The sequence below is a fragment of the Eublepharis macularius genome, chromosome 11, assembly GCF_028583425.1.
Source record: "Eublepharis macularius isolate TG4126 chromosome 11, MPM_Emac_v1.0, whole genome shotgun sequence".
Lineage (NCBI taxonomy): Eukaryota > Metazoa > Chordata > Lepidosauria > Squamata > Eublepharidae > Eublepharis > Eublepharis macularius.
The window spans coordinates 94,806,071-94,833,421 of record NC_072800.1 but is presented as its reverse complement, the minus strand read 5'-3'; the positions used below and the strand labels follow the sequence as shown (position 1 = coordinate 94,833,421).

The 27,351-nt window shown below is 55.3% G+C and overlaps 1 protein-coding gene across 1 annotated transcript in view; it reads left to right on the top strand.

The window, feature by feature from the left end:
- The window catches only part of LOC129337950 (SCO-spondin-like), a 131,748-nt gene that overhangs the window by 20,879 nt on the left and 83,518 nt on the right, over window positions 1-27,351 (top strand). Inside the window, exons 17-37 of the mRNA XM_054991976.1 lie at window positions 390-642; window positions 4,035-4,215; window positions 5,205-5,299; window positions 6,055-6,311; window positions 6,402-6,536; window positions 7,382-7,584; window positions 8,720-8,847; window positions 9,753-9,862; window positions 11,301-11,450; window positions 11,992-12,085; window positions 13,244-13,644; window positions 14,664-14,894; window positions 16,320-16,526; window positions 17,378-17,614; window positions 19,120-19,242; window positions 20,185-20,279; window positions 21,254-21,491; window positions 24,881-25,033; window positions 26,150-26,290; window positions 26,731-26,913; window positions 27,065-27,215. Of these exons, the coding sequence (XP_054847951.1) occupies window positions 390-642; window positions 4,035-4,215; window positions 5,205-5,299; window positions 6,055-6,311; window positions 6,402-6,536; window positions 7,382-7,584; window positions 8,720-8,847; window positions 9,753-9,862; window positions 11,301-11,450; window positions 11,992-12,085; window positions 13,244-13,644; window positions 14,664-14,894; window positions 16,320-16,526; window positions 17,378-17,614; window positions 19,120-19,242; window positions 20,185-20,279; window positions 21,254-21,491; window positions 24,881-25,033; window positions 26,150-26,290; window positions 26,731-26,913; window positions 27,065-27,215 (3,766 nt within the window). The remainder of the gene's footprint in view (window positions 1-389; window positions 643-4,034; window positions 4,216-5,204; window positions 5,300-6,054; window positions 6,312-6,401; window positions 6,537-7,381; window positions 7,585-8,719; window positions 8,848-9,752; window positions 9,863-11,300; window positions 11,451-11,991; window positions 12,086-13,243; window positions 13,645-14,663; window positions 14,895-16,319; window positions 16,527-17,377; window positions 17,615-19,119; window positions 19,243-20,184; window positions 20,280-21,253; window positions 21,492-24,880; window positions 25,034-26,149; window positions 26,291-26,730; window positions 26,914-27,064; window positions 27,216-27,351) is intronic.

Here is a 27,351-nt window from a genome sequence, read left to right as displayed (position 1 = left end):
TGGAAGGTATGGGAGGTGCAAGGTCACAGAACAACGAAGGGGTGGGTGGGGAGTGTGAGGGCCACACGTGTCACATATTTATTGCGCCCTTGCTCCTTTCCCTATTGCGTCTTGCCAACAACCCCGTGAGGTAGGTTAAGCTGAGATGAAGGAGGCAGACCCACAGACACCCAGTAAGCTTTATGATTGAGTTGAGTTTGAACTGGGCTCTCCGTGGTTCTTGTCTGGCACTCTTTCCACTGAACACTGCTGGCTGTCGGTTGAAGTGACCAAGGGGCGGAGAGGGCAGGTGGGGAAGGGGGGCTACGGAAAAGTAGAAAGAAAAGATGCAGCTGCTCAGGTGGACTTCTTCACAGAACTGAGAGTTGCACCTTGGTCTTTCCTCACAGCGGTGCAGTGCTCTGGGGGCCAAGTCTACCAAGAATGCGCTGCCCCCTGTGGACTGACGTGTGCTGACCTGCGCATGGTGGCGCTTGGTGCTTGCCAGGATCTGGACGGTGTCTGTGTGGCTGGATGCAACTGCCCAGCAGGTCTGGTACTGGATGACGATGGTCAGTGTGTCCAGTCGGGGATGTGCCCCTGCATGGATGGAGAAGAGATGCTTCCGCCTGGCAGCAAGATCCAGAAAAGCTGCAACACCTGGTACGTTCTTTTCCTGCCAAAAATGCATTCAGGGCTTATGATACCGTAAAGACCACCTACTCTCATATGAACCTACCTGACCACTGGGGCCATCTTCAGGAGCTCCAGATGAGGGGGGACAATACAAAAAGAAAGGCCCTTCTTGCACAAAAGTTATGGACTCCTCCCCCCCAGGATAGCCTTCTGTCCCACTTTATCATTGTCTTCCACCAGAGAGCAAAGACTTACCTGTTTTGTCAAGTGCTGCCTTGCTGACCCCCCTTGGGATGTATGTGTTTTAATTGTGAACGTGTTTTGTTTAATTGCTGTTTTCACACTATGTATTTTAAAGGCTTGCTTTAGTGTTTTTGACTGGGGCCTTGGGGAACCTAAGCTGGGTGGAAAGGCAGCATTAAAATATTTTAAGTAAATAAATAGAATGGTATGTCAGCTACTGTTTGCTATTGGGTAAAGAGACCAGCCTTAGTTCAATGAAAAAGTAAGAATCTAGTCCTTACGGAGGAGAGGAGAGGGGTTAAATCTCCGGAGCCAGTCTGAGGCCATTGCCCTGTTGCCCTCTGGGTGGATTCAGTTCACCGTGGAGTCCTTTGCACATCCTCACTGCTCCTGGAAGAAAGCTGAGCATTCATAGTAAGCGAATATAAGCAAATAGACTTGATTTGCGTAACGTGTAACTTACAGCACAATCCGGGGGCGGGGCGGGGGGAGGAGGCAAAAGTACTCAGGGAACCAACTAGGAATTACGCTGGCATATCCTGGACTCACGCTGGCATAACCCCCCTATGACACCACCCAGCCACCAGCGACCCGACGGGCTTCAGAACTGTGCTGCCCGTTAGCCCTCATGTAATAGTTGTGGATGGATCTTGCTCCAGGTTTCTGTCTAGTCTCCTGTTAAAGCTATCTTGGCTTGGGGCAGTGACTACCGCTAGTTTATTATGCACTGTATGAAGAAGTCCTGCCATTTGATCAGTCCTGAGTCCGCTGCCCATGAAGTTCATTGTCTGCCCCGAGTTCCAGTTCTAAGGGGGAGAGGAAATGAATCGTCCCTGCCCCGTGTGTCCTTGCCCCATCTCCTCTCAGGGCCGAACTGGACTTTGGGGTTTTTAGGGTTCCTTGCAGCCACACAGCAGGTACAAGGAATGGCGGGTAAAAAATAAAGGGGGCCAAGAAGGCTTGGAAAGCAACCATGGGGGGGAAGGGAGCGCCTACCTTCCCCCCAAGACATTTTCACATGCTAAAAACAGCTGCGGGGGAGTTTTTTCCCAATTTTTGCTGCTTGTATTCTGTGCATGTGGAGCAGCTACAACTGGGAAATGATTCCCTCCCATTGCTGTTTCCACATGGGAAAATGGCAGGGGGCAGGAGCTCTTCCTTGCCTGGCGATGACGTTTGAAGGCTGCTTCCGCGGCTGACCTAAAAGTGGCCATCCTCAAACAGACGAGGGAGACTCCAGTGTGGGATTGCTGAACTGGAGTTCATTCACAAATGCAGAGCGATGGGCCCCTCTGGGCTGAATTTAGGATTCTTTATCTCGCTACAGACGCTCATTTCTTCTCTAATCAAGCCGCACTGCCCCATTCTACCTTTGCATCCTGATGTCTTCCTTTGCTACCCCCCCCTCCCATCTGGCCAAGCTGCATCGTACCTTTGCACCCTGATGCTCTTCCTTGCAATTCCCACCTTCTGGCTGGGATATAAAGGCTCAGGGATCTCCGCAGTTCCCTGTATCTGATGAAGGGAGCTTGACTCTCCTGGGCTCGTACTGTGGAAATCTTGTTGGTCCAGGAGGTGCTACTGGACTCAAGTCTTGCTGCATTTTTCAAGGACACGACTCTTTTTCTTTGTAATGCTAATAACAACGCACAAAGCACAGTTTTGAACAGAGATCCCAAGGGGAGATTAAAGCCTCTTCGGCTTCCCTGCATGCCCTCGAAGCAGCCGAGGCTGCCAAAGGCGGCAACATACATTTTATGTACAAAATGAAATGTGTGATTGTCATCTCATCTGTCTGAGCCCAGAATCGGGAGGAACAGAGGTAAACTGTGGGAGCCTGGAGCTCTTTTCGCCAGATCTCTCTTCGGCAAGGAGAGCCTCAGGTGTGACTCCTGGGTAAGAGGAAGGCTGTGCTGGGAGCCGATCTGAAAACTTCCTCTGAGTTCTGTTGCTTCCTGGATCATCACCTGTGGCTCTAAGCTCAGAGGACACACCTGGCTGTGGATGGCGTGGCCACCCCTCCTGCCTCAGCAGGTGCATGTTTTCCTTTGAGGACAAAAGGGAATTCCCTTCCGAGTCTCACCTAACCAGGAGAGACCCCTGTGCCAGAGAGCATTCCATGTGCCTGCACAGCACGGCGTCTGCTGCTTCCCTCTGCGCGCACGGTGGAGTGGTAGGAGATGTTTGATGAAATCACCCTGTGACCTGTCTGTGGCTGTCCTACAGGATAGGTTGGTTTCATTGAATGTCTCTGCCACGTGATTCCGGCTGCCACACAATGGTCTCTGGAGCGTTTGTGAATTCACCAAATGCCTGAAAATGGCCCACGGATGTGGAAGCCTGCAGAGGAAATGGGCAAAGAGGGTGCAGTGTGGCCTGTGGGCGCCCTGGCTCAGTGGCAGAGCACTTGCTCTGCATGCGGAAGGCTCCAGGTGCAGGCCAGCGGAAGAACCACAGGTAGCCAGTGATGCGGGAGACCCTGGTCATCTGCAGCCAATCAGAGGAAACAAGGCGGAGCTCAGTGGGCCGGTGATCAGACTCCACCCAAGGCAGGGTCCTAGGAGGCCACTGAGCCCCCCAGCACAAGGGACCGGGGTGGGGTGGGGGGATTGGAGGATTTTCTGTGGCCTGACCCAGCAGTTGGGGGGGCAGGCTGGTGTTTTTGCTCCAGGGAGGTCCTGAGATGTCAAGTTTTGGGTTTCCTTCATTGCTGTTTGATTGGTATAGCTGGGCTGGTTCTCTAGCCAAGCCCCCCAAGCAACAGCTTGAGGCAGCAGAACAAAGAGGGCACGGAGACTCGGCAGGGGCTTGACTCCCTCGCAGCCGTCATGGCAAGTACAGTGACTGCTATCACCTCTGGGGCCTGTATCAGAACTCGCAAAGTCCAATCCAGGCCCCTGTGGTGCTGCCCAGGAGGGCTCGAGTACAACTCACTTGGGGCAACAAATACCACGACCAGATCTGGACGACGCTGACTCTGCGGTCATGGTTTGGTTTGATCATTGAAGGAAGGGTCCCCTCCATTGCCAGGAGCACTTCCCATACGGGGAGGGAGGGTCTTGAGCACCACCCAGCTCTGGGGCAGCCTCTAAGAGGGAAGTGGCTTTTTGCAGACACTATTTCCACCCCCCCACCCGTTTCCTCACTCACATCTTCCTGCCCAACCTGTGTTACAGCACTTGTGTGAATGGGGCCTGGAACTGCACGGATGAGAGCTGCCCTCAAGCTGTGGTCTGCCCTGGGGAGCTGATCTATGCCTTTGGCTCCTGCCTACGCACCTGTGATAGCCCCGAAGGCAACCTCAGCTGCACCGGCCTCTCTGATGGCTGCGTCTGCCCCCCTGGCACCGTCTTCCTGGTGAGTTCCTCCCCTGCGGACCTCCGGGAGGGCGAGTGTCCGATGTCCCTGTCTGATGGAAATTTTCCTTTTTGTAAGAACACAAGGAATCCCCTGCTGGGTCAGACCAGAGGGCCATCTAGGCCCGCTTCCTCTTTTGCACAACAGCCAGCCAGCATTCTAAACCTCGATTAGAGCCTGGTTTAGAATATCCAAGCCTGAGTAGAGCCAGCAAACTCCAGATTGCCAGTTTAACAGCGCGGCAAATGGGAGCCTGATCCACCAGGGAAGTTTTCAACCAAACCACGTACAAAAAGATGCATAGCAACAAAGCTGTCTCGGAGCCAAAACAGACGAGACATCTGATGTGTGGAGGACACGTGTCAATTTCTCGCAAGGTCCCATGGGAAATGTAGTGAGATGGAAGCTCTGCCAGGGAGATGAGGGAGAGAAAACCTCTTCTCCCTGGCAGGGGTTCTTTCTCTAGGCGTCTCGTCTTGACCGCTGGGCTCCCTCTGGCTGCTGAGTGCTTTTAGGGGAGCAAAGGGAGATGGTGGCAGTGAGAGGGAGCTGAGCGGACTAGAAGAGACGCCTAGAGAAAGAACCTGTTTCTCTTTCTCCCTCTTCTCCCTGGCAGAGGTTCTTTCTCACTACATTGCCATGGAACCTTGCAGGAACCTGATGCGTGTCCTCCACACATCAGGCATCTTGTCTGTTTTGGCTCATAGTCTCTGATGCCAAACAAGCCTCAGTTTCATTAGTTTGTCATCATGAAGTCTAAATATAGCTTTACTTCGCTGGCTCCTCCCAAAGTCACGCGGCACAGAGGGCGATCTAAACTCCCCTCTGTCTGGAGATCAGGGGGCGGGGCCACCAGCCATGTGACCATTTTCAAGAGGTGCCGGAACTCCGTTCCACCGCCTTCCAGCTGAAAAAAAGCCCTGCCTCCTTCCGACAAGCCTGCGGGGATGGGATCTTGCTCACGTTCTGTGGCTTCTTCCCTTCTGCAGAACGAACGCTGTGTCTCCCCAGAGGAGTGCCCTTGCCACCACAATGGCCGACTTTATCAACCCAGCGACAGCATCACCAAGGACTGCAACACCTGGTAAGGGCATGCTCACGAGAGATCACTGTGGCTGGGCTCAGGGGCTCTTCCACCATTTCCCTCCACTGGCAGTCCACCAGGGCCAGTTCTGCAGCCAAGCCACTCAAGCAACTGCTGGAGGAGGATGCCAGATCATTCCAGGGGCTCAGGTGAGCTGACTCCCAGCCACCCTCAGGGCCTGTGCTGTCATTGGCTGTGAAGCCCCAGACCTGAATGGAATTGAAGTCCCCCTCATCTTCACTTGCTCCCCAAAGAGGCTGCTGGAAGCCTAGTTGAAGGCTCCTTGTAGAGCAGTAGGGTACTCCCTCTCTCTGTCTCTCCCCCTCCCCTCTCTCTCTGCTGGTGGAATGGCTGATGTCCCCGCCTGCTCTGCCACCTCCAGGGATCAGGCTCTTGGCCGGAGATTCGCTTTCCAGTTGCTCAGGCTTCTATGCCCTGGTGCTTTGCACCTGACACTGTCTTGTCTCTGCCTTCGGCCTGATCCTGCCACCTTCCTCGGTCCTGATCCTGAAAATGTCATCCGTGCCCTAGTTCACTGCAGTGGCCTTGGGCATTCTCCCCATTCCCCTCCCAAACCATATGCGATTCCTTATGCCTCTCTTCCTGCCCCCCTCATCTCTTCCAGTGCTTGATGGGCACTTGCAAGCTGCTCGCCCTGGGCTTATGCACCTTCCAGGGCATGCCGAAGAGAAGGGGCCATGAGCCACCCATGCTCAGCATCGGTGCCTAATGGCCTTCCCCCATCCTCCCTGCAGCGTTTGCCGTCGGCGGCGCTGGGAGTGCAGCCACCACCACTGTGCTGGGACGTGTGTAGCCACTGGGGATCCCCACTACATCACCTTTGATGGACGGGCCTACAGCTTCCTTGGGGACTGCGAGTACATCCTGGTGCGCGAGAGCAGCGGAGCCTTCAGTGTCACTGCCGAGAATGTGCCTTGCGGGACAAGCGGTGTCACCTGCACCAAATCCGTCACTGTGCTCGTCGGCAACACCGTGATCCACCTGCTCCGAGGTAAGGAAGGCCCATCTGGGGTTCAGAAGGTGGCCCTTCCCTCCTTCACCCATTTTGTGCTCTTCTGACACCCCCCTCCGTCTGTTATAGGAAAGGATGTGACCGTGAACGGGGTCTCGGTGCGCCCCCCCAAGATGTACACGGGGAACGGCCTGAGCTTGGAGAGGGCCGGGCTCTTCCTTGCTCTCATCTCCCACGTGGGGCTGACTGTGCTGTGGGATGGAGGTGAGTCTTGTCTGGACCGTAGGCACTCTTTCCTGCGTGGAAGCCTTTCAGCAGTTCACAGAAGTCTCACCTATGGGCTGTGAGCAGAGTTGGGGCGGGGGCGGTCTGTGGACCACAGAATTAAGAGGTGTGTGTGGAGCACCTGCCGTGCATGCAGAAGCCCCTGCATGGAAGCCGCGGAGAGCAGGGGCCGCCAGGGTCAATCAGACTGTGTTAAATGGGCCACGGTGCTGGCTTGGTGTGTGGCCTCTTGAGGTGCACTCGAGAATCTCTCCACATGCCTTGGGCACGTGGGGGGCATTCATGCCCTGCCTCTAAACATGGAGACCCCATTGTGCTATTGTGGCCACTAGCCTTTGATGGACCTCTCCTCTGTGAATTTGGCTAATTCAAATCCATCCAAACTAGTGGCCAGGACAACTTCGTATGCCAGGGCACGATGCGTTGTGTGAAGAGGTACTCATCCTTCTGGCCACTCAGGCACTTGACTGCCGTAGTCTCTGTAGTATCAGGTGGGTGGCTTAAAGCTTAAAGACCAGCAACGTTTTCCAGGGTAGAAGCCTTTGTGAGTCAAAGCTGAAGGTTCCCCCCCACAGAATTGTTTAAATTTAACTGTGCCTGTTGGCTGTTCCTTGTGTTTTAGATGCTTATCTTTCAAATCCTCTGTGGGCATTGTGTTTTAAATAGAATTGTGAACAAATTTCTTGTAAGCTGCTTTGGGGGCCTGATTTAGGAATCCCCTTGCAGGTTGCGGAAACTGTGAAATACAAAAGAGCTTCCCTCCCCTCTCCGCTTTGGCTTGGAGCTCCCCCCCACCGCCCGCTGACTCTCTCTGCCTCCCCCAGGCATGCGGGTCTATGTCAGGCTGGACCCCAAGTACCAAGGCCACGTGGCCGGCCTGTGTGGGAACTTTGATGGGGACACGGCAAACGACTTCACCAGCAGGCAAGGCATTGTGGAGCCTACCGCTGATCTCTTTGGCAATTCCTGGCGGGTCAGCCTGCTGTGCCCAGAAGTCAACAGTGAGGACTTTGAGCACCCGTGCACGGTATGTCCCGATCGGCATCCTGCTAGAGGGTGTTTTGGTGCAGGTACCGCTGCCTCTGTGGCTAGGCAGGAAAGGAGAGGCAGGATGGACAGGGATGCCTGCCCTGGAGCCTTCCCAGGTAGCCCAAATTCTATCAGAGATGGTAGCCGGCAGGATGCTGTCTCCTGCCTTGGTAGGTAATCTCCTGAACTCAGAGGTGTCTCCTAAGAGGAGGGGCTGGCCTTTCCTCAGGACACGGTCGCTTAGAGCTAAGCTACAAGTGATGCCAGACACGTGTGTTTTAATGTGTTGGGGACACAGTTTTACCTGGGAACTGTAGTTGAAAACAGTGTTATGTCCCTAGTGCGGGGAGGCAGGGGAGGGGGAGACAGCTGTGTGAGATCACTGGGGGAGAGGAACTTAAAAATTGTTCTCTTGCAGTCTCAATGGAGAGAGGAATACAGGGCCCTGTCCCTAGCACGGGGAGCTGCTCCAGCCAACAGACCCCTTACCAGGATCTGAGAAGGGGTGGATGTGGTGGTGGCAGTTTTCAGATATCTCAGGGAAGGGTGATCGCTGAACAGGGTCCTTAAGAGAAGGGCAGAAACGTATTCGGCGTGACTGTATTTTATGCCTGGGGGATTTCAGGGAAGCCTTCATGGGTGAATGGGGCACTGTAGCAAGCGCTCTGGTGGGCAGTTCTATTTACAGGCATGTTCCTTAAAAAACTTGATTCCTTGGTGCAAAACTGGTCTCGCTTCTCAGCCTGAAGAACTGCGTCTCTGTGGCCTCCTCAACAGGCAGAGGGGTATTCCAGACCCCTCTTCTAAGATTCAGCTGGCTGAGCTGCCAAGCAGATGAGGGCCAGAGGATGGGGAAGTGGGGGTGCTCCTTTGGGGCACTGTTGCTAAAAAGAGCAGGAGGGACGGGTAGCATTTGCATTGTTCCTCAGGCTGCTTCCACATCTGGCTCCGTAAATGTCCCACGATGTCCCCCATTGTGGCCAAAGAGGCAGAGATCAGGAGGGTCACATGGGGAGAGGGGTGTCTGTGCCAAGCAGCAAGAAAGAATACAAGAGAGTGTGTGTGGCAAAATACCTCGAAGCAGCCCCAGGCAAGATACCTCTCACCACCGTCTCTTTGCTCACCCTGCCCAGGTGAACTCGCACCGTGCGACGTGGGCGCGGAAACGCTGCGGGATTCTCTTGCAGGATCTCTTTGGCCCCTGCCGGGAGGAGCTGCCCTGCCAGCAGTTCTATGAGTGGTGTGTCTTCGATGCCTGTGGGTAGGTGACTGGGAAACGGGCACGCCGTTTTATCCGAAAATATATGTGCCGCCTCTCCAGAGACCTGCTTAATGCTACTTACGACTCATAAAACAAAACCATCAAAACAAGCCCGTCAAAGAAGAGACCAGCACCATTAAAACAAGCCAGGGCTTAACAATAGTGTAAAATGCACACCAAGCAACCAAAAAGACGTCGATCAAATGGCCCTTGGCCCAGAAGAGGCCATCAAACGTCTGAAGGAGGAGAAACCCTTCTTTGAAAGCCCTGGGGAAATGAAGTGTCTCAGCCTGGCGCCTACGAGGAAATACGCCTCAGGTGCCTTCCTTGCCCCATCGCCGGAAGTCTGTGGGATTCTGAAGCACCCGTCGTTGGCGTCCAAAACAAGAGTTTTCCCAAGGAAAGCTTTCTGCGGAGGCGTGGTAGACGGCTGCCTCTGCTTCCCCCATGTAATTCTCATAACTCCCCTGCGGGGCGTGCTAGTTGAGAGAGCGCAGCTGGCCGAAGGTGCCGCCCAATGAGCCTGGGCCCAGCTCCCCCAGGCATAGTCCCCTGCTGGGCCCATTAACCCACACTGGCCCTCTGCAGCTGCCTGGCTTTCTTCTCCTGCACCGCTGCTAAAGGCCTAGGCACCCCTGGCTGTTCTCCTCTGCATATTATATTGAACACAACTCCGCACCCACCGCATCTTTTCTCCAGAAGCTCCACAGGGAGGGTTGTGTGGAGAAACAGCGGTGTGTATTCATTCCAATGCAGTGCTTCCTGGCCTGGCCCCGCTGGTATCCTGGCTGGGTTATCCCTCCTGCATCTACTCCAAGGAGCCTCCCTCCCCCCCCCGCACGTGTGGCCTGGGGTGTCCCTTGGCTGCCTCCCCTCTGATGTCGCCCTTCTCTCCCCGCCCGCAGGTGTGACTCTGGAGGAGATTGTGAATGCCTTTGTACAGCCATCGCTGCTTATGCCGAGGAGTGCAGCAAGCATGGCATAGCTGTGCACTGGAGGAGCCAGGAGCTCTGCCGTAAGTAGGGTTGCCAACTCTGGCTTGGGAAATTCCTGAAGGTTGAGCCTGGTGGAGCCTGCGGACGACAGAGATTGGGGAGGGGAGAGGGGAAGGGAGGGAGCTCAGCGGGGATGGGATCCAGAGGGCCCAGCCATGTCCTAGGGGGAACTGACCTCTGTAGTATGGAGATCAGTTGCAATTCCGGGAGAACTCCAGGCCTCGCCTGGAGGTTGGTGACCCAGCTGTAAGCCTGGCGCTCCTGTGGGAGTTGGCGGGCCACAAGATAAGAGGCAGCAGGGACTCCACTCCCAGAAGCCTCTATGCCCCCAAGGCAACCTGGGCAAACACTGGCCTAGAGACTGTTCCCCATAGAGGACTGCCCGGAGGGGGAGCATGAGATGCCCCGGACTGCAGGCCCATTAGCAAGCCCCAGCTTTAGGCTGTGGGCCCAGCTGGCCCCTGGAGCTGCCTGTTTCTGCTGCCTCGTCCTCTTTAAAGCCCTCTTGACTATTGCCACAGCCCTGACCTGGGTAGCCCAGGGGAGCCCGATCTCGTCAGATCTCAGAGGCTAAGCAGGGTCGACCTTGGTTAGTCATTGGATGGGAGACCTCCAGTGAAGACCAGGGCTGCAGAGGCAGGCAATGGCAAACCACCTCTCTTAGTCTCTTGCCATGAAAAACACCACCAGGAGTCGCCATGAGTCAGCTATGACTTGAGGGCGCTCTCCACCACCAGCAACTATTACCTCAGATTTATGTAAAGGCCTTAGGAGACTGGCCATTTTGTTTCCAGCCTAGGCGGAGGCTACAGTTGCCGGGAGAGCGCCCACCACGGGCAGGAACCTGACAAGCCTACCCCAGCCCCCTTCCGAGATAACCCCTAGCACGGAATTGGCCCCCCTCTCTCTGCTACCCCGCAATGAGCTGACTCTCCCGTCGGTATCTCCACCATGACGCCGAAATCTCTTCCCTGGGCAGTCGCCCCCTTTAGGTGCTTGCTCGAAGTGCGGGTCCTCGTGGGGCCTTCCTTGCTGGCATCGCTCCTGGGAAGCTGGTGGGCCTGCCGGGCCCCTCCCTGTACTCTCCTGGCAGGAGGGGGGGGGCTGGCATGTACCTCGCGCCCACAGTGAGGTTCTCTTCGCACTGTGCAAAGTGCTCTTGCGCCTGCACAATGACATCACCACCAGAAGTGACGTCGTTGCGCCTGCCACAGGAGTGCGCCCGTGCTCTGTGCGGGGCCAATTCGGCCCAAATTGGCCCCAAACAAAATGCAGAAACCCCCCAGAAGTGATGTTGCTGCACCTGTGGAGAGCACACGCGTGGTGCACATTCCTGAGGTCCCACTGGCAAGTCGGCAGGCAAGGTGGCAAATCCCCAGGAGTTTGCCTGCCACTGGCGGGCGCCTGGGAACCCTGGCAGCTGCAGTCAGCTCTGTGCCTCCCTCTCTGTCCACTCAGCCATGCAGTGTGACCACGGGCTGGAGTACGAGTCTTGTGGCCCTGCCTGCCCCCAGACCTGCAAGAACTTCGGCCTGGAGCCTCCTGAACACTGCCGGACCCTCTCCTGTGTGGAGGGATGCTTCTGCCCCGACGGGAAGGTGCTGCATGGTAAGACTTGCAAAGGGGGTGGACCTCGTGAGCGTTCCAGCCGCGTTTTCCCAGAATCAAGAGCTGCACAGTCCCTGGTTGCAGCCCCTGCCGCTCGATATTGTGCTGTCTTTGTGCTGTAGAAATCACCTGCAGCTGCCCTGACAAGCCGATTCAGTTGCAAATGGTGGCTACAGCACGGCAAGAGGGCCATCTCCAACCCTGTCTGGATGCGGCCCAGTCTCTGGCCCGGCACAGTAGTCCGGCATAAGAGACGATGCGTTGGTCGTGCCAGTGTCACTTGATGGCCAGGCTTTGGCCCAGCTTGAAGGCCCTGCTGGGCTAGGAAGCTCCATTGGTGGGCCAAGGCCTTGGGGAACGGAGCCTGCCTGCTCCAGCCGGCATCCCCACCCGTTGGAGCCTCACGGAGCAGCTGCTGGCAAATCCGACGTCTCCAGCAGAGCCTTGGTGCCCACTCTGACCTCACGCTCTCCAGAGCCACAAATGAGGGTTCATGGGGTCCAATCAGTCCTTGACTCTGTGTCATTTTGTTCCCTGACAGACAGCCGCTGCATTGACCCCTCGGAGTGCCCCTGCTACTGGGAGGGCACCTTGTTTCCACTGGGAGCTCTGGTGATGCAGGAGTGCCGCAACTGGTAAGGCCATAAGGAGGGGGGTATAGGAATTCCACCCCCCTGCTCTCTCTACTCAGTCCTCTCTGTGCTTTCTGAGATCAAGTATGTCCCCTAACCTATAAGGACATGAAGCTCATTTTAAAAGAATGTCAAAGGTGACATTTTCTTCACACCATCTTCTGTGCTGGGTCCCAAACTTGTGCAGCGAACACACAGCTTGTGCACACACTAGAAAACCAAGGTCAGCAAGGGGCCTTGGGGATGGTGAAGGGCCCTGCGGGAATGGACTGGCTGCTCCCCAGCCGGGTGGCTCCTGCACCCCCCCTACCCCCACCCACAACGCCTTGGAAGAAAATTCTGCCCAAGGCGCCATCTTGGCCAGATGCCCCTCTGGTGTCGCATGGGGAGGGGCTGTAACTCAGCGGAACAGCATCTGCTTGGCATAATAACAGTAATAATAACAGCAGCAACAGCAGCATGCTTATATACTTCTCTTCTAGACAGATTAGTGCCCTCAGAGCAGTGAACATATTCACTGTAATTATTATCCCCACAGTAGGGAGCTGGGGCTGGGAGGCGAGGCTGGCCCAAGGCCGCCTGCTGAACTCATGGCAGTTGAGGGATTCAAACCAGCAGAGTGCTGATTCACAGCCTAACCACTTAACCACTATGTTGCAGCAGCTCTCAATGCAAGTCTTAGGTGATGTGAAAAACCTCCTCTGCCTAAGACCTTGCAGAGCTGCTGACTGTCTGAGTAGACAAGGGAAAAGAGCAAGAGTCCAGTAGCACCTATAAGACTAACAATATTTGTGGTAGAGTATAGCTTCCGTGAGTCACAGCTCACTTCTTCAGATACAGCTAGAATGTGAATCCATCTGTCTTTATATCTTGGAAAGCAGCATGATTACGGAAGCAAAATGATAATAGCTGGTAAATGACAATGGCAGGTGTGATTGAATAGGGTGGGGTATGCAGAGGGGTAGTAGGTGTGGAGAAATCAGCATTGGTCGAGACAGGAAGCCTAGGTCTCGATTCAGTCCTGGTGGATGCATTGTCTTGAGCTTCGTTATCAGTTGCCATTCAGCAGTCTCCCTTCCTAATCTGAGTAGACAATACTGACCTACCTTGATGGAATGATGCAGTACAAGGCAGGTTCATGTGTGTGTGTTCCTCCCCCAGCTCATGTGAGGCAGGCCTGTGGCAATGCACTGTGCCTCTGGAGCCTTGTGCTACCCAGCCCCGCTGTGCCGAGACAGAGTTTGCCTGCCACACGGGTGAGCGCTGTGTGCCCAGCGCATGGGTCTGTGACAATGAGGATGACTGCAGGGATGGCTCGGATGAGTTCTGTGCTTTGAGCTGTGCCCCACATCAGTACCAGTGTGCCAATGGGCAGTGCGTGCCATGGGGCTATCGCTGTGATGGCACTGCAGACTGCCTGGACCACTCTGATGAGAGGGACTGCCCTGTGCCCGCCTGCGCCCAGCATGAGTTCCGCTGCTCCAACGGCCGCTGCATCCCCCGGGAACACGTCTGTGATGGAGAGCTGGACTGTGGCTTTGCGGATCACTCGGATGAGGCAGGCAAGTGAGCGGGGGAGGGCAGCCCCAGGTAGGGTTGCCAGCCTCCAGGTAGTGGCTGGAGATGTCCCGGAATTACAACTGGTCTCCAGGCCACAGAGATCAGTTCACCTGGAGAAAATGGCTACTTTGGGGGGTGGACTCTATGGAATTATGCCATGCCAAGGTCCTTTCCCTCCCCATACCCCAGTTTCTCCAGGTTTCATCCCCCAGATCTCCAGGAATTTCCCAACTTGGAGCTGGCAACCCTAGCCCCAGGCATCCACAGCCACCCCTGGGCTTCGCTTGGCATGACGCTGTGGAAAGGAGGGGTGGGGGCTCAGGATCCCTGGGCAGTGGAAACAAGCTTGGTGATTGCCCAGCGAAGCAGGTCCCAGATCCTTAGCTGGAGACACCCAGGGCAAATCCAAAACGTTAACTAGTCCCTCTCCCACATGTTAACGTTTTATTTAAACCATTTTTATGACATCTTTCCGCTAAGCTTAGGGTCCCCAAGATGGAGAACAATCAAAAACATTAAAATACGTTTTTGAAATATATAATATAAAAGCAGGTAAAAACAACAATTAGAAGAAACATGCACACAATTTAAACTCCTACGCAATTAAAACAAATGCACAGGGAGGAGAGGCAGTGAGGGAAGCCAGACAAAGCAGGTAAGTCTTCACACGCTGGCGGAAGCCGATAGGAGGGAACAGGCACGGTCCCTGGGGAGGGAAGTCCAGTGCCAACCAGGAAGCAAAAGAAGCCTTTAAAAAGGGATCTTTTGTATACGGAGCATGCTAGTGGGGTTTTTTCTCAGTGTAGGGGGCACTGGGCCCACCACCTCTCACTCCCTCAGAGTGCTCCTCCCAAAGAACTTGGCGCTGGCCAGGGAAACTGAGGGAAGGGAGCTGCCACTTGTCCAGCCAAGTGACAGCATGGGACCGGGGGGGGGGCAGGTCCCCTGGGCTGGCCATGAGCTTTATCTGCCCCAAACCAACAGCACATCGGGGCTAAGTGAGCTCTCCTGCCCCTCTCAGGCTGTGGGCCGCCCTGCCAGCCCGGCGAGTTCCATTGTGCAGTTGGGCGTTGTTTGCCATACCTGTACCGCTGCGACGGACACGATGACTGTGGAGACTTCAGCGATGAGAGTGACTGCTTGTGCCCCGCGGGGGACTTCCAGTGCCCGGACGGCCAGTGTCTTCCCCAGGGGCTGGTCTGTGATGGCAAACGGGACTGTCCCACTGGAGTGGATGAGGCTTTCTGCCCAGGTGAGCTCCTCAAATACCACCCGCAGTCTCTTTGGGGACACCCACCGCAGGCGCTCCTCCCTCCCTCACCTCAGCCAAGTGCCTGAGGTGTTTCTGCCTCTCTTCAAAGAGAAGGCTGTCCCCCCCCCCACACACACACCCAGGCTCTCACATCTGGCCTAGTCTGCCTCAAGTTGTTCCTCTTGACTGCCAGTGTATCTTAGGGCTTGTGCTGTCACCGGCTTCTCCCAATGCAGCCCGTCCACCTCGGCTCTTCCATCAAATCTCCGGGCACCTTCCCTTTGCCCCCCACACCTGACCCTCCTTTCCACCCCCCTCTTCCTGCCTTTCTCACCGTGCCTGTTGGGCCCCTCCCACTCAGGTCACAGGGAAAAGCTGCTGCAGCGGCAGGCTGGGGCGGGGTGAAGGTTTTGGTCACTTTTGTGTCCCCCCGCCCCCCACCCAGCACAGGGGAAGAGGAGCATCTTGGACTCAGTGCAGCCTCGTTTTTTGTTGATCCTAAAAAATATACATAATTATTTTTTAAAAACTGTTTTATAGCATTTGAAGCCACACTGGGTACCAATGTGGCAGACAGATGGGCATAAATGCTTAAAAGGAAGAAACCAGCTGTCCCCAGGGCTGACATCTATTCCAAGGGCTGTCTGACTCATCCGGGGGCAGGTTCTGGCAGCGTGGGCCAATTACAGCCCTGGCTGGTTGTCTAGAGTAAGGAGTGATCCTATAGAAAGCCTCCCTATGCTGGCCTGCCCTTGGCCTGGCCCGGCCCACTCTGCAGTCGGTTGGGGGCGGTGTCATTGCTCCAGAGGAAACCAGTGGCTAGATTCAAGAGCCCAGTGTGGCAGCTGAACTCCGCTGCCAGGTCAGGGACCTTGGCCTTTCAGAAGGCCTTTGACAATGTCCCTCGCCCAAGACCCCCGAGTGCGGTCATGGGACGAGAGGATGGTTCCTCCTGTGGATTAGAAGTTTGTTAAATGACAAGAAGCAGAGACTAGGAATAAATGGACAGGTCTCTCAGTGGGGGAAAGTGAGCAGCGGGGGTTCCACAAGGACTGGCACTGCGACCGGGGCTTTTTAATCTACGTATAAATGATTTGGAACTGGGGTGGAGCCGGGTAGAAGCCGAGTGTGCAGGCGGTCTTTGGCCTAATTCAATATCCGGAGACTCCTTAATTCTTCAAGTAGTAAGAAAGGCTGGCTGCCCTCAGTTGTGAGGGAAGGGGTCTCTGTGGATGGGAGCTCTGTCTGAGCTCAGGTAGGCCCTATGAGACGAAAGGTCTTTTGGTGGTGTGGTCACTGGGTGTGCATGACAACCTCCTTTGTATGAGCTATGGCAGGTGCTGGGAGCCAACAGTTTTCCCCTGCAGCAGTACTGGCAGGGTGGTTGACCAGCTGTCCTGCTCTGCGTTCTCCGCCTTCTTGCAGGCCAAGTGACCTGTGCCCCTGGGCAGCTGCCTTGTCCGGACGGCATCTGTGTGGGCCGCCTACAGGTGTGCGATGGAGCGCAGGACTGCTCTGATGGTGCCGACGAGAACCCAGCTCAGTGTCAGCTGGTCCAGCACACGTCCCCAATGGTCACAGTCCCCTCAAGACTCCCCATGACTCTCCAACCACCTGTCAACAGGACCACAGGTAAGAAGGCCTTCTGTATTCAGGGGCTGAGTGTTCCTTCTTGGTTCTGCATGGCACCGTCTGCATCAACAGGGGCCTGAGATCCCGTGCAGAGCCTGCCCTTAACTGATGACACAGGTTTATGGGGGAAAGCGTAGAGTTACTAGAGTCTGCTCTCAGGGCTAACATGGCTGAAGGAAGGCTTTTTAGAAGTGTGTTTAGAGAAGAAAACTGGTTTTGGAAGATGGGGAGGCTGTTCTAAGCATTGCGGACAGCAGAGGGGAGGAGACGGCTCCGTAGAAGAGTCTCTGCCTGTCATGCAGAAGGTTTAGAGTTGCCAGGTCCTGGTTGGGAAATCCCTGGAGATTTTGGAGGTGGAGCCTGGAAAGGGTGGGGTTTGGTGAGGGGAGGGGCTTCAGTGGGGCATAATGCCATACAGCCCACCCTCTAAAGCAGCCATTTCCTCCAGGGGAACTGATCTTTGTCACCTGGAGATCACTAGTAATTCCAGGAGATCTCCAGCCACCACCTGGAGGCTGGCAACCCTAAGAAGGTTCCAGGTTCAATGCCTGGCGCCCCACGTTAAAAAAATGAAGGCCTCGTTGATGGGAAAGATCTTTTCTCTGCTTGAGACCCTGGAGAGCCACTGTCTGTCAGCAGAGAACACTGGCTGTGGCTGATCAGGGGCCCCGAGTCGGTACAAAGCAGCTTCCTGTGTTTCGAGAGGCAGAGAAAGAGGGACGGAGGGGAGAAGGATGAAGAACAGGTTCTGAGTGGAAATGAGGGAGGAGATGATGCTGCTATGCAGGCCGGGGCAGGGAGCGTCTCCAGAGACGGGCAGGTAATGCCACGTCTCCTTGCCCATGCAGCAGCGCCACCCTGTGGCCAGTACGAATTCCACTGCCACAGCGGGGAGTGCCAGCCGCGGGGCTGGGTGTGTGACGATGAAGCCGACTGCCTGGACGGGAGCGACGAGCTGGACTGCAGCCGCCCGTGTGGCCTGGACCAGTTTCCCTGCCAGCTGGGCAGTGAGTGCGTCCACTACAGCCGCCTGTGCGACGGGGTGCCCCACTGCCAGGACGAATCGGACGAAAGCGTCGACACCTGTGGTGAGTGGCTCGCTGGGCAGGCGAGGCCCACAGGTACCGTACCTGTGTCTGGATGGGGAAGGGCCACTCTGGCTGTGGCCCTGAAGGCCAATCACGGCATCGTTTTATTTATTTATTTACCTTATTTATAGTCCGCCTTTCTCTCTGAGACCCAAGCTGGATTACACAGTGTAAGTCAATAAGATCAACAGCTAGGCCGTTCAATAAACAATGCGAAAGGGTATGGGTTGCAGAAGTTTGAAAAGGAAAATACATTTGAATACAGGAATGCCCCCCTGAATCACAGCTGAAACAAAACATAAGTAACTTGACATGACAAATTAAATGACGCAGAAACTACCCAGTAGGAGCGTACTTGGAGACCCAGGGTCGTGTAGTTGGACCCGGTTTGAATCCCGCCATGGAAGCTGGCTAGGTGGCCATGGGCAAGCCATATACACTCAGCCTAGCCTACCTCACAGGGTTGTAGGGAGGATAAAACAGAGGAAAGGAGAATTTATTTGTTTACTTTTATTTAGGTCATTTATAGTCCGCCTTTCTCACTGAGACTCAAGGCACATTACACAATATGAGATTAATACCATCAATATCAAGGATATTTCCATAAACAATGCCATAGGGTAAATGGACACAAGTTTACAAAGACATAGCATTAGCAAGAATCCAATACAGAGTAGAAGAAATGCTGAAATAGAACATAATCAATTCTAGGATTTATGTAAGCCACCTTGAGTTCCCGTTGGGGAGAAATGCAGGATGTAAATAAAGTAAAATAAAATTTAAAAAATTAAAATAAAATGCAGCAGACAGTACCAGTAGTATAGTGTACACAGTCCTTGCCCTTTACCAAAACATCTCTCTGAACCATTACCTTATAGCTCGGCCCTGTTTCCTAAGTTTAAAAGCCCTCCTGAATAATTAAGTTAGCATCATTTGTGAAAAGCCAAGAACGTATCCAATCATGCCTTTTAAGGACTTAACGAACACGTCCGCTTTCATCTGAGCTGTGTCATGTGCTTAGCATCTGAGGACGGGTATGTTAAAAATACACTTTGGGATAAGTGAGACCTGAAGTGGCCATCTCCTGTAACAGGGTCCTGATTGTTGTTGTGGGTTTTCCGGGCTGTATTGCCGTGGTCTTGGCATTGTAGTTCCTGACGTTTCGCCAGCAGCTGTGGCTGGCATCTTCAGAGGTGTCGCACCAAAAGACAGGGATCTCTCAGGGTCCTGAGAGGACTCTCAGGGTCCTGCTTCTCTACGCATTCTGCACTGCTTGAGGCTTAGAAGGCATCCCTCTTTGGCTGCTCTGCCCTTGTGAGATGTTTGCGGCGCTGGCTAGATCTGTCCGTGCTCTACAGCCAGCTGCGTTCTGGGGACAGCAGATCTAAACGTTGAAAGGATGGAGACCTAAAGGAGGAGGGGTGAGAAGTGGGGTTGGCGGGACAAGGAGGGGGAAGAGACGGGGCTGTTCCCGGAGCAACCTGCTGCCTTTTCTCCTTGGACAGGCTCCACCCAGATCCCGCCCTGCCCAGGGTTCTTCATCTGCAACAACCGCATGTGCATCCGCGTCTCCAGGGTGTGTGATGGCTCTCCCGACTGCCCGCAGGGAGACGACGAGCTGGCCTGCGGTAAGGAACCCAGCCAGGGTCCGCGGAAGTGGGAGCCCCAGAAGCAGGGCCGCTGTCAGGTCCTCCTGCAGGACTGGCCCAGCGGGCCTCAGACCCCCTCTGGCTTCCTTTGGTGCCTGACTTGGCCAGAGACTTTGGACAGGGCTGGGGGTGGGCTGCGCTTTTACATGGGCAGGGTGCAATATTCGCCAGTGGGGAAATTTCACGTTTCGTTCTTCCAGCTGTTTTCTGATCCACTTAACGGGCTGGCAAAGTTTGCTGAAGGAAGTACTGGGGGGGGCTGCTGTGGAGGGAGGGGAGCTAGCTGGCCTTGGCACCTCCGCCCCGCTTCTGTGCTCTTGGTCTCTCCCAGCATTGCCAACTGCCTCCTGCCAACCACATTGTCAACTGTGCAGAATCCCAAGTATGGCTGTTTCCACACGTCTTCTCCCCCTCCCCAAAAATGGCGCAAAACTCATGTAACGACGTGCCTTCATGGCACGATTTCCTGACACGACTTTGCTTTGTGGCACGATAATGTCAGAAAACGTGCCACAAAGCGAATTCATGATGGGAAATCGCGCTATGAAGGCGTGCCGTTCCGTAAGTTTTGCACCATTTTTCGGGAGGGGGAGAAGACATGTGGAAACGGCAGGGGTAATAATTTGGCATACACGCATAGCCTGAAAGGTTGAATTCTGCCCAGAGCATCTGCCTTTCCTCAGGGCACCAAGTGGAGGATTTACTTTTGCACACAAGGGTGCGAGACAGCACCTGGGGAGAGGGCAGGCTTGGCCTGCCTGGATGCGGAGGTGCCATTTGAGGGACTGGCCGGAGAGACCTGTTGGGGGCCAGGTGGGTCTGGCTACAGGCAGGGTGAAATCCTGAACTCTACGGGGGGGGGGGGGCGGTCCTGCTTGGGCGGCTGTTGTGCCTCTTACAGCTGCTTCTTCCGACTCTTAGAAAGCCGCTCGGCTCCACCAGGTGAGAGGAACCGGACAGAGGAACTCTGCGCTGAGTACTCTTGTGGGGACGGCACTTGCATCGCCTTCAGACAGGTGGGCTCGGCTCGGGGGGGTCTTACGGCCCTTTTGCTTGTTTCCCTCTTCCTCGATGCCCCTCCCCCCTCCCCACCCCAGAGAAACACCCTCCTTCCTTCCCTGCTGCTGTCGCCCTTTACATCCTTCCCCCCCAGGGCTTTTTTTCCTGGGGAAAGAGGCGGCGGAACTCACTGGGTTGCCCTGGGAGAAAATGGTCACATGGCCGGTGGCCCCGCCCCCTGATCTCCAGACAGAGGGGAGTTGAGATTGGGCGGTGCGGAGGGCGATCTCAACTCCCCTCTGTCTGGAGATCGGGGGGCGGGGCCACCGGCCATGTGACCATTTTCACGAGGTGCTGGAACTCCGTTCCACCGCGTTCCAGCTGGGGAAAAAAGGGCCCTGCTTCCACCCTTCTCCCCTTCCCCGCAGGCTTGTGACTGGGGCATGTTGGTCTGTTTGTAAATGTTTGTGTACTTACATACAGTTAGGCTTGCTGCAGGCCTTCTAACAGGAGCAAGTTCTACAAAAGACATCCGAGACGCTTTCTCAGGAGGGGGGGTGGGGGTGAAGCACCTTTGCAGGCCCTCATTTTCACCCTGGCCCAAGTCCAGCTGCTCGGCCTCAGTCAGCAATTCACCTCTTCCGCTGACTCCCACCCACGGCTGTTCACAAACAGTGTTTACTCTCCACTGCCACATCAACCAGGCTAATCTACGGAAATGTATAGAGCGGAGAGGGTTGAGGTTAGAGAATGCCAAGCTCATCTGTGGAACTCACTGGCACATGATGTCTCTCTTGCCACCAGATGTTGGCGAGGAACAAACAGAGCAGGGGGGACGTCTTCTTCATGTCTCACCTGCCAAGCTCCCACAGGCATTTGGCTGGCCACGGGCAGCACACTGGATGCCACCATCCCCTCCCCCAAGGCTGCCAGCCCCCCACCGCCCCTTCCAAGGTCGCCGCTTGCCACTCAGCGCTCCCTTTCCTTGCAGGTGTGCAACGGGCTGGCCGACTGTGCCGACGGCAGCGGGGCCTCTGGCTGGCTCCCTTCAGACGAGCAGGATTGCGGCCTCTGGAGCCCCTGGGCCCCCTGGAGCTCCTGCAGCCGGTCCTGTGGAACAGGCCTCCAGGTCCGCCGCAGAACCTGCACCCGGCGGGCGGACGATGTGCTGCGGCACTGCCTTGGCGAGGAGGCCCAGGCGCAGCAGTGCTTCAGCGTGGCCTGCCCAGGTGAGGAAGGCGGGGTGCCGGTGCAGCTGCAGACCTCACTACTATTTCTGCAAACAGCGAGGGCCCACAGACTTCACTACCGTGGCTATAAGTAGAATCCTGCTGAGGAGTTCCTATGTTGTTTTAATATATCGGTCATGGAATTTGCCTTTGCTCTCTTTCAAGATTGTTAAATTTTTAAATCTTCCTTTTCATTCTTTCTTTCTCTTTACGTCTTGCAAATTGCATGCATATACCCACGACATGTATATTGAAATGGTGAGATATTGATTGAGGTGACTCACGTCATGTAATCCACCTTGGGTCTCAGTGAGAAAGACGAACTATACATGATATAAACAAGTAAATAAATAAAATTCCACATGGGAGACTTGTGAAGGGATGACTTGATACCGAGGACTTTCACCTGGAGAATAGGAAATGGAGCAAATGGAGAACCTCAGGAGAGTCCAGCTGGGCTGGGTGAGTGACGGCCCACCTGGTCCCGCCTCCTGCCTCACCCGGTGGCCCGCGAGTTGCTCTGGAGGGCCAACCGAGAGGGCGCAAAGGCCGAGGCCTGCCCCTGAGGCCACCTCCTGGCACTGGGATTGAGGGCTTGACTGCCTCTGGACGCGGAGGCCCCCTTCAGTCGCCATGTCTAGCCTCCATTGATGGGCCTCTCCTCCACGAATTCCACATTTTAATTACTTGTTGAGTAAAACAGTTAAAAAGTCCAGTAGCACCTTTAAGACTAACCAGCTTTATTGAGGCATAAGCTCTCGAGAACCGCAGTTCTGACGATGCATCTGACGAAGAGAGCTGTGGTTCTCGAAAGCTGACGATGCATCTGACGAAGAGAGCTGTGGTTCTCGAAAGCTGACGATGCATCTGACGAAGAGAGCTGTGGTTCTCGAAAGCGTATGCCTCAGGGAAGTCGGTTAGTCTTAAAGGTGCTGCTGGACTGTTGGGTAAAGAAGTTCTTCCTTTTGCCTGCCCTGAATCTATTGCTCAGCAGCTTCACTGAGCGATGCCAATCGCCACTTTGGGGTCAGGTCGCCATTTTCCCCAGGCCAGTTTGGCCAGGGACCCTGGAGGTGCTTTGCCATCTTCGGGGCATGGAGGGCGGGGGGGGGGGGTCACTGGGGATGTGGGAGGAGATCATTGTGAATTTCCTGCACTGTGCAGGGGGTTGGACTAGATAACCCTGGAGGCCCCTTCCAACTCTATGGTTCTATGAGTGCCCTGGAGTTCTAGTATTTGGGGAGAGGGAGAAAAAGCACGCTCTCTATCCACTTTCTCCACCTCAGGCATAAGATCCTAACCCTCTATCGTGCGTCCCCCCCTCAGTCATCTTTCCCCCCAGATTCTCTCGCTTTTCCTCCTAGGAATTAGGTACAACTAATTTCCTCCTAGGAAAGCTGCTGCAACCCCATAACCATCTTGGTTGCCCTCTTCTGTACTTTTCCAGCTCTGCAATATCCTTTTTGAAATAGTGACCAGAACTGCACACAGTGTTCCAAATGAGGTCACATCAAGGCTCTCTATACATCGTTGTTACAATATTGGCTGTTTTATTTTCAGTCCCTTTCCTGATAACCCCAGTATGGAGTTGGCCTTTCTCACGGCTGCCACACGCTGAGTTGATATTTTCATTAAGCTTTCCACTACAACACTGAGATCTCTCGGCCAGTTCAATCAGCACATATTTAAAATTAGAATTTTTTGTTCCAATATGCATTACCTTATGATCTACGTTACCTGAACTTCACTTGCCACGTAGTTGCCATCTCCCCCAATTTAAAGAGAACCCTCTGCAGCTCTTCTTCTTCTTCCCAATCTAGTTTGTTTTTCACTCTCCTGAATAATTTTGTGTCATTGGCAAACTTGGCCACTAAACTGTTCACCCCTAATTCTAGATCATTTATGAACAAATTAAATAGCTGGTTGTTGTGGGTTTTCCGGGCTGTATTGCCGTGGTCTTGGCAAGACCACGGCAATACAGCCCGGAAAACCCACAACAACCATCGTTCTCCGGCCGTGAAAGCCTTCGACAATACAAATTAAATAGCACCTGCCCAGGGCTGGCGCCAGTGTTTCTAGTGCCTGAGGCCAGATACCTGCCCCAATGTGTGCACGCACAAAGCGTGTGCGCACTCCCAGACTGCGTGATAACGTCACTGCATGTGATGTCATCACGCAGGGCGTGCTGATGCGAGCCGGCCGCCCCATTGACACGGCAGGCAGCTGGGACGGTGCCCAGGTGGCCTCCCAGCCCTCCCGCTCAGTTGCCCTGCACCGCCCCGGCCACCTGCCGCTCTTGGCTCGCCCACAGCTGTGTGCTGTCGGCGGCAGCGGCAGCACGGGGCAATTGAGTGGGAGGGCTGGGAGGCTGGCCGCTCAGTTGCCCCATGCTGCTGCCACCAGCATGCGCTCCTGGCCAGGTGCAGCCGGCGGCCGGGGCGGCACATGGGTGGCTTCCTAGCCCTCCCGCTCAGCCACCAGCGCTGCAGCAACCAGCTCCGCAGTGCGCACCCCTGCCCCCAGTCAGCGCTCGAGGCAGCTGCCGGCACCACCTCCATGGACGCGCCAGCCCTGCACCTGCCCTGGTAGTGATCCTTGTGGGACCCCACGGCTTCTTTCCTTCCATTCCAAGAACTGTCCCTTTATTCCTACTCTTTGCTTTCTGCCACTGAACCAACTTTCAATCCATAAGAGGGCCCCTCCTCTCACGCCACGGCTGCTAAGCTTACTCAGGAGAATTGGGTGAGGGACCCTGTCAAAGGCCTTTTGGAAAGCTTGGTATATAATGTCTGGTATAGAACGTCTGCCAGATCCCCCAGATCCACGCGCTTGATAACGCTCTCAAAAAACTCTTAAAAGGTTGGTGAGGCAGGACTTCCGTTTTCAGAACCCGTCCTGATTTTCCCTCGGCAGGCTTTGTTCCTTGATGTGCCTAATAATTCTCTCTGTAATGAAGTTTCTACTAATTTATCTACAACAGATATTAGGCTAAGCAGGCCTGCAATTTCCTGGATCCCCTCTTGACTCCTTTTATCCATCAGGCGGACCTTGGCTGCTTCCCGGTCCCCTAGAACAGATGCATTGCCCTCATCCCTGCGCCCAGGAACCAGCGCACCTTGCTTCTTCATTCCCCAGGCCTCTTTAAACGCCGCACGGAAAGGGCTTGCTGTGCTGTGTTTAAAGGTGCCTGAGGAAGGAGCATTATGAGCGCCACTTCCTGAGCGGTGCAGGGCCCATGGGATCGCAGGCAGGGGCAGTGGCCTCCGACAGCACCGTTTGATGAGCCAGCCGCCCACAGAGAATCCTGTTGCTGCCCCCATGGACACTATGGGTGCAGCTTCTCCAGCCCCACTTTGCCCCCTCAGTCTTCATTTCCCTCTTCCACACAGTGGACGGCATGTGGAGCGAGTGGACGGCGTGGTCTAACTGCACCCGGGACTGCCGTGGGGTGGTGGTGCGACGCCGGGAGTGCCTGCCGCCCCAGAACGGGGGCCGCCACTGCACAGAGACGCCTGAGGCCTTGTCCAGCACAATTGAGATCAGTGAGTGACTCACGGGGGGGGGAGGGGGGGATAATGCCAGGCTTCTCCCTGAGCAAGGAAGGCCCTGAGGAGGGGTCCTGGTGGTCAGGCAGGGAAGTGAGGCAGGGTTCGCTGCCCTGTGAGAAGTGATCGCTGGTCCTTCTCTGCTCCTCTCTGGGGGAGGAGCTGGCAGCGTGGTTCTCCTTTGCTCGCGTTGCAGGCTCAGCACAGCTGAGTTAAGGGAGGTTCTGACCCCTTGCAAAGTCACTCCGGAAATACTGTTTAAATTGGGCCTGAGATATAAGTGCAGCATACGTACCAGCGGCCAGTCTGTGCTGCAGAAGGAAAGGGCGTTGGCTTCTGCTGCTCCGGGCCTGCCCTCCTCCCTCGCTTTCCTGACCTCCTGCCTTTCTGCTTCTGAGAGCCTCGCTACAAGTGACAGCTTACACGCGAACGGCACTTGACCATTTTCGCAAGTCTTTCTGGGAACTGAAGTCCCTCTCCCCCACCCCTTTTCTTTCTGTTCCTTCCCCTCTCTGTTAGAATGGCTGCCTGAAGAGACGGAGGAAGCCTGCTTTTGCATATCGCTCCTCCAGTCACAAGCCTGCTCTCAGTGATCTTTGGGGGTGGGCAGCTGCGACTTTCTCCGCTTTCTCCAGAGCATCTCCCCCCCAGCAGGACGATTAGCAAAGTTGCAGCTGCCCGCCCCCAAAGATCACTGAAAGGACACTAGGACTTCACCGACATGTCAGCTTTCTCCAGAGCATCCCCCACCCCCCAGCAAGACGATTGGCAAAAGCTGCTACCGTAGGCTTTCTCCGTCTCTTCAGGCAGCCATTCTAACAGAGAGGGGAAGGAACAGAAAGAAAAGGGGTGGGGGAGAGGGACTTCAGTTCCCAGAAAGACTTGCGAAAATGGTCAAGTGCCGTTCGCGTGTAAGCTGTCACTTGTAGCGAGGCTCTGAGGCCTCTTGTGGGTGGCACAGTGAGGACGGTGCTCAGACCCTCGCAACTCTGTGCCGCTGGCATCCTCCACTCCTGGACTTCCCCTTCCCGTTCTCTGCCTTTTTTCATTTGCACCTTGCAGCGGTCCCCATCTCAACCCCATTTGCTCTCCCATTCCCACCCCCGTCTGCAGAGCCATGCCAGCTGGAAGGATGCCTCAACGCCTCCACTTGTCCCAGAGGGCTGGTGAGCCGGAAGTGCGCCCCCTGCCCCACCTCCTGTGCTGAGCTCTCCAGCCGCACCAGGTGCAGGAAGGACAGGCCTTGCAGCCCAGGTAAGGGAGGAGGAGGAGGAGTTGGGCATGAAAAGCCACCCTTCTGAGTCTGCTACGCTGTGGGGGGGGGAGTCACAAGGCACCCGTAACCAGGGCCGCTATCCTGTGACTGCATCATGCAATCCCCAAATGTGGTGTGGGAAGCTCATGACTCTCAAGTTGGTTTTTAAAGTGGTTTCTAGTCCTTAGGTTATGGCCCGGAGGAGGGGCTTTTTTTCCTTCGAACAAATCATTTCCTGCCAACTGTAAGCTTGTGCACTTCACAGGGGTTAGTCTGGTGCAGATATTTCATACCTGATATCTGCACCAAAGCTTTGATTGACTTGGACACCAAATAGGAATGAAAAGAGCACCTGCCAGGTGCTAAGACACAAGGTGCCTCTCTCTGTGCATCCACCAGAGCGTCTCTGAGTTACCTCCTCCCACTGTGCCCCCCACAGGCTGTTGGTGCCCCGAAGGGCTACTTTTGGATAGTGAGCAGCAGTGTGTGCGCCCACGGGAATGCCCTTGCCAGGTGGAGGGTACCCGCTACTGGCCCGGCCAGCTGGTGAAGGTCAACTGCCGGATCTGCACGTGCCAGGATGGGCAGATGAAGCGCTGCCGACAGAACCCAGAATGCACAGGTGGGCAGTGCCCCTCCCTCCCAAGCCTGGCTCCTTCCGCTCGATGCCTTCTCCTGGTTCCTAATGTGGGGGTCTCCACTCACCCAGGGGAACATTTTCCTCGGGCAAGGGGCAGAGGGGCTGCGGTGACTCTTGTCTCCCCCCCCCCCAGTGAATTGTGGCTGGTCAGCCTGGTCCCCTTGGGGTGAGTGCCTGGGTCCGTGTGGCGTGCAGAGCATCCAGTGGTCCTTCCGCAGCCCCAACAACCCCAGCAAGCACGGGAACGGGCGCCAGTGCCGTGGCATCTACCGCAAGGCCCGCAGGTGAGCCCACGGAGGGAGGGGCCAAGGTGGGCAGGTGATCAGGCAGGAGAGGAGGAGGACGCAGCACTGCTGGAGCTGAGGAGGCATTCCCTGGAGTTTGGTCAAAAGGAAGCAAAAGGAAAAGCCAGCTCTGTTC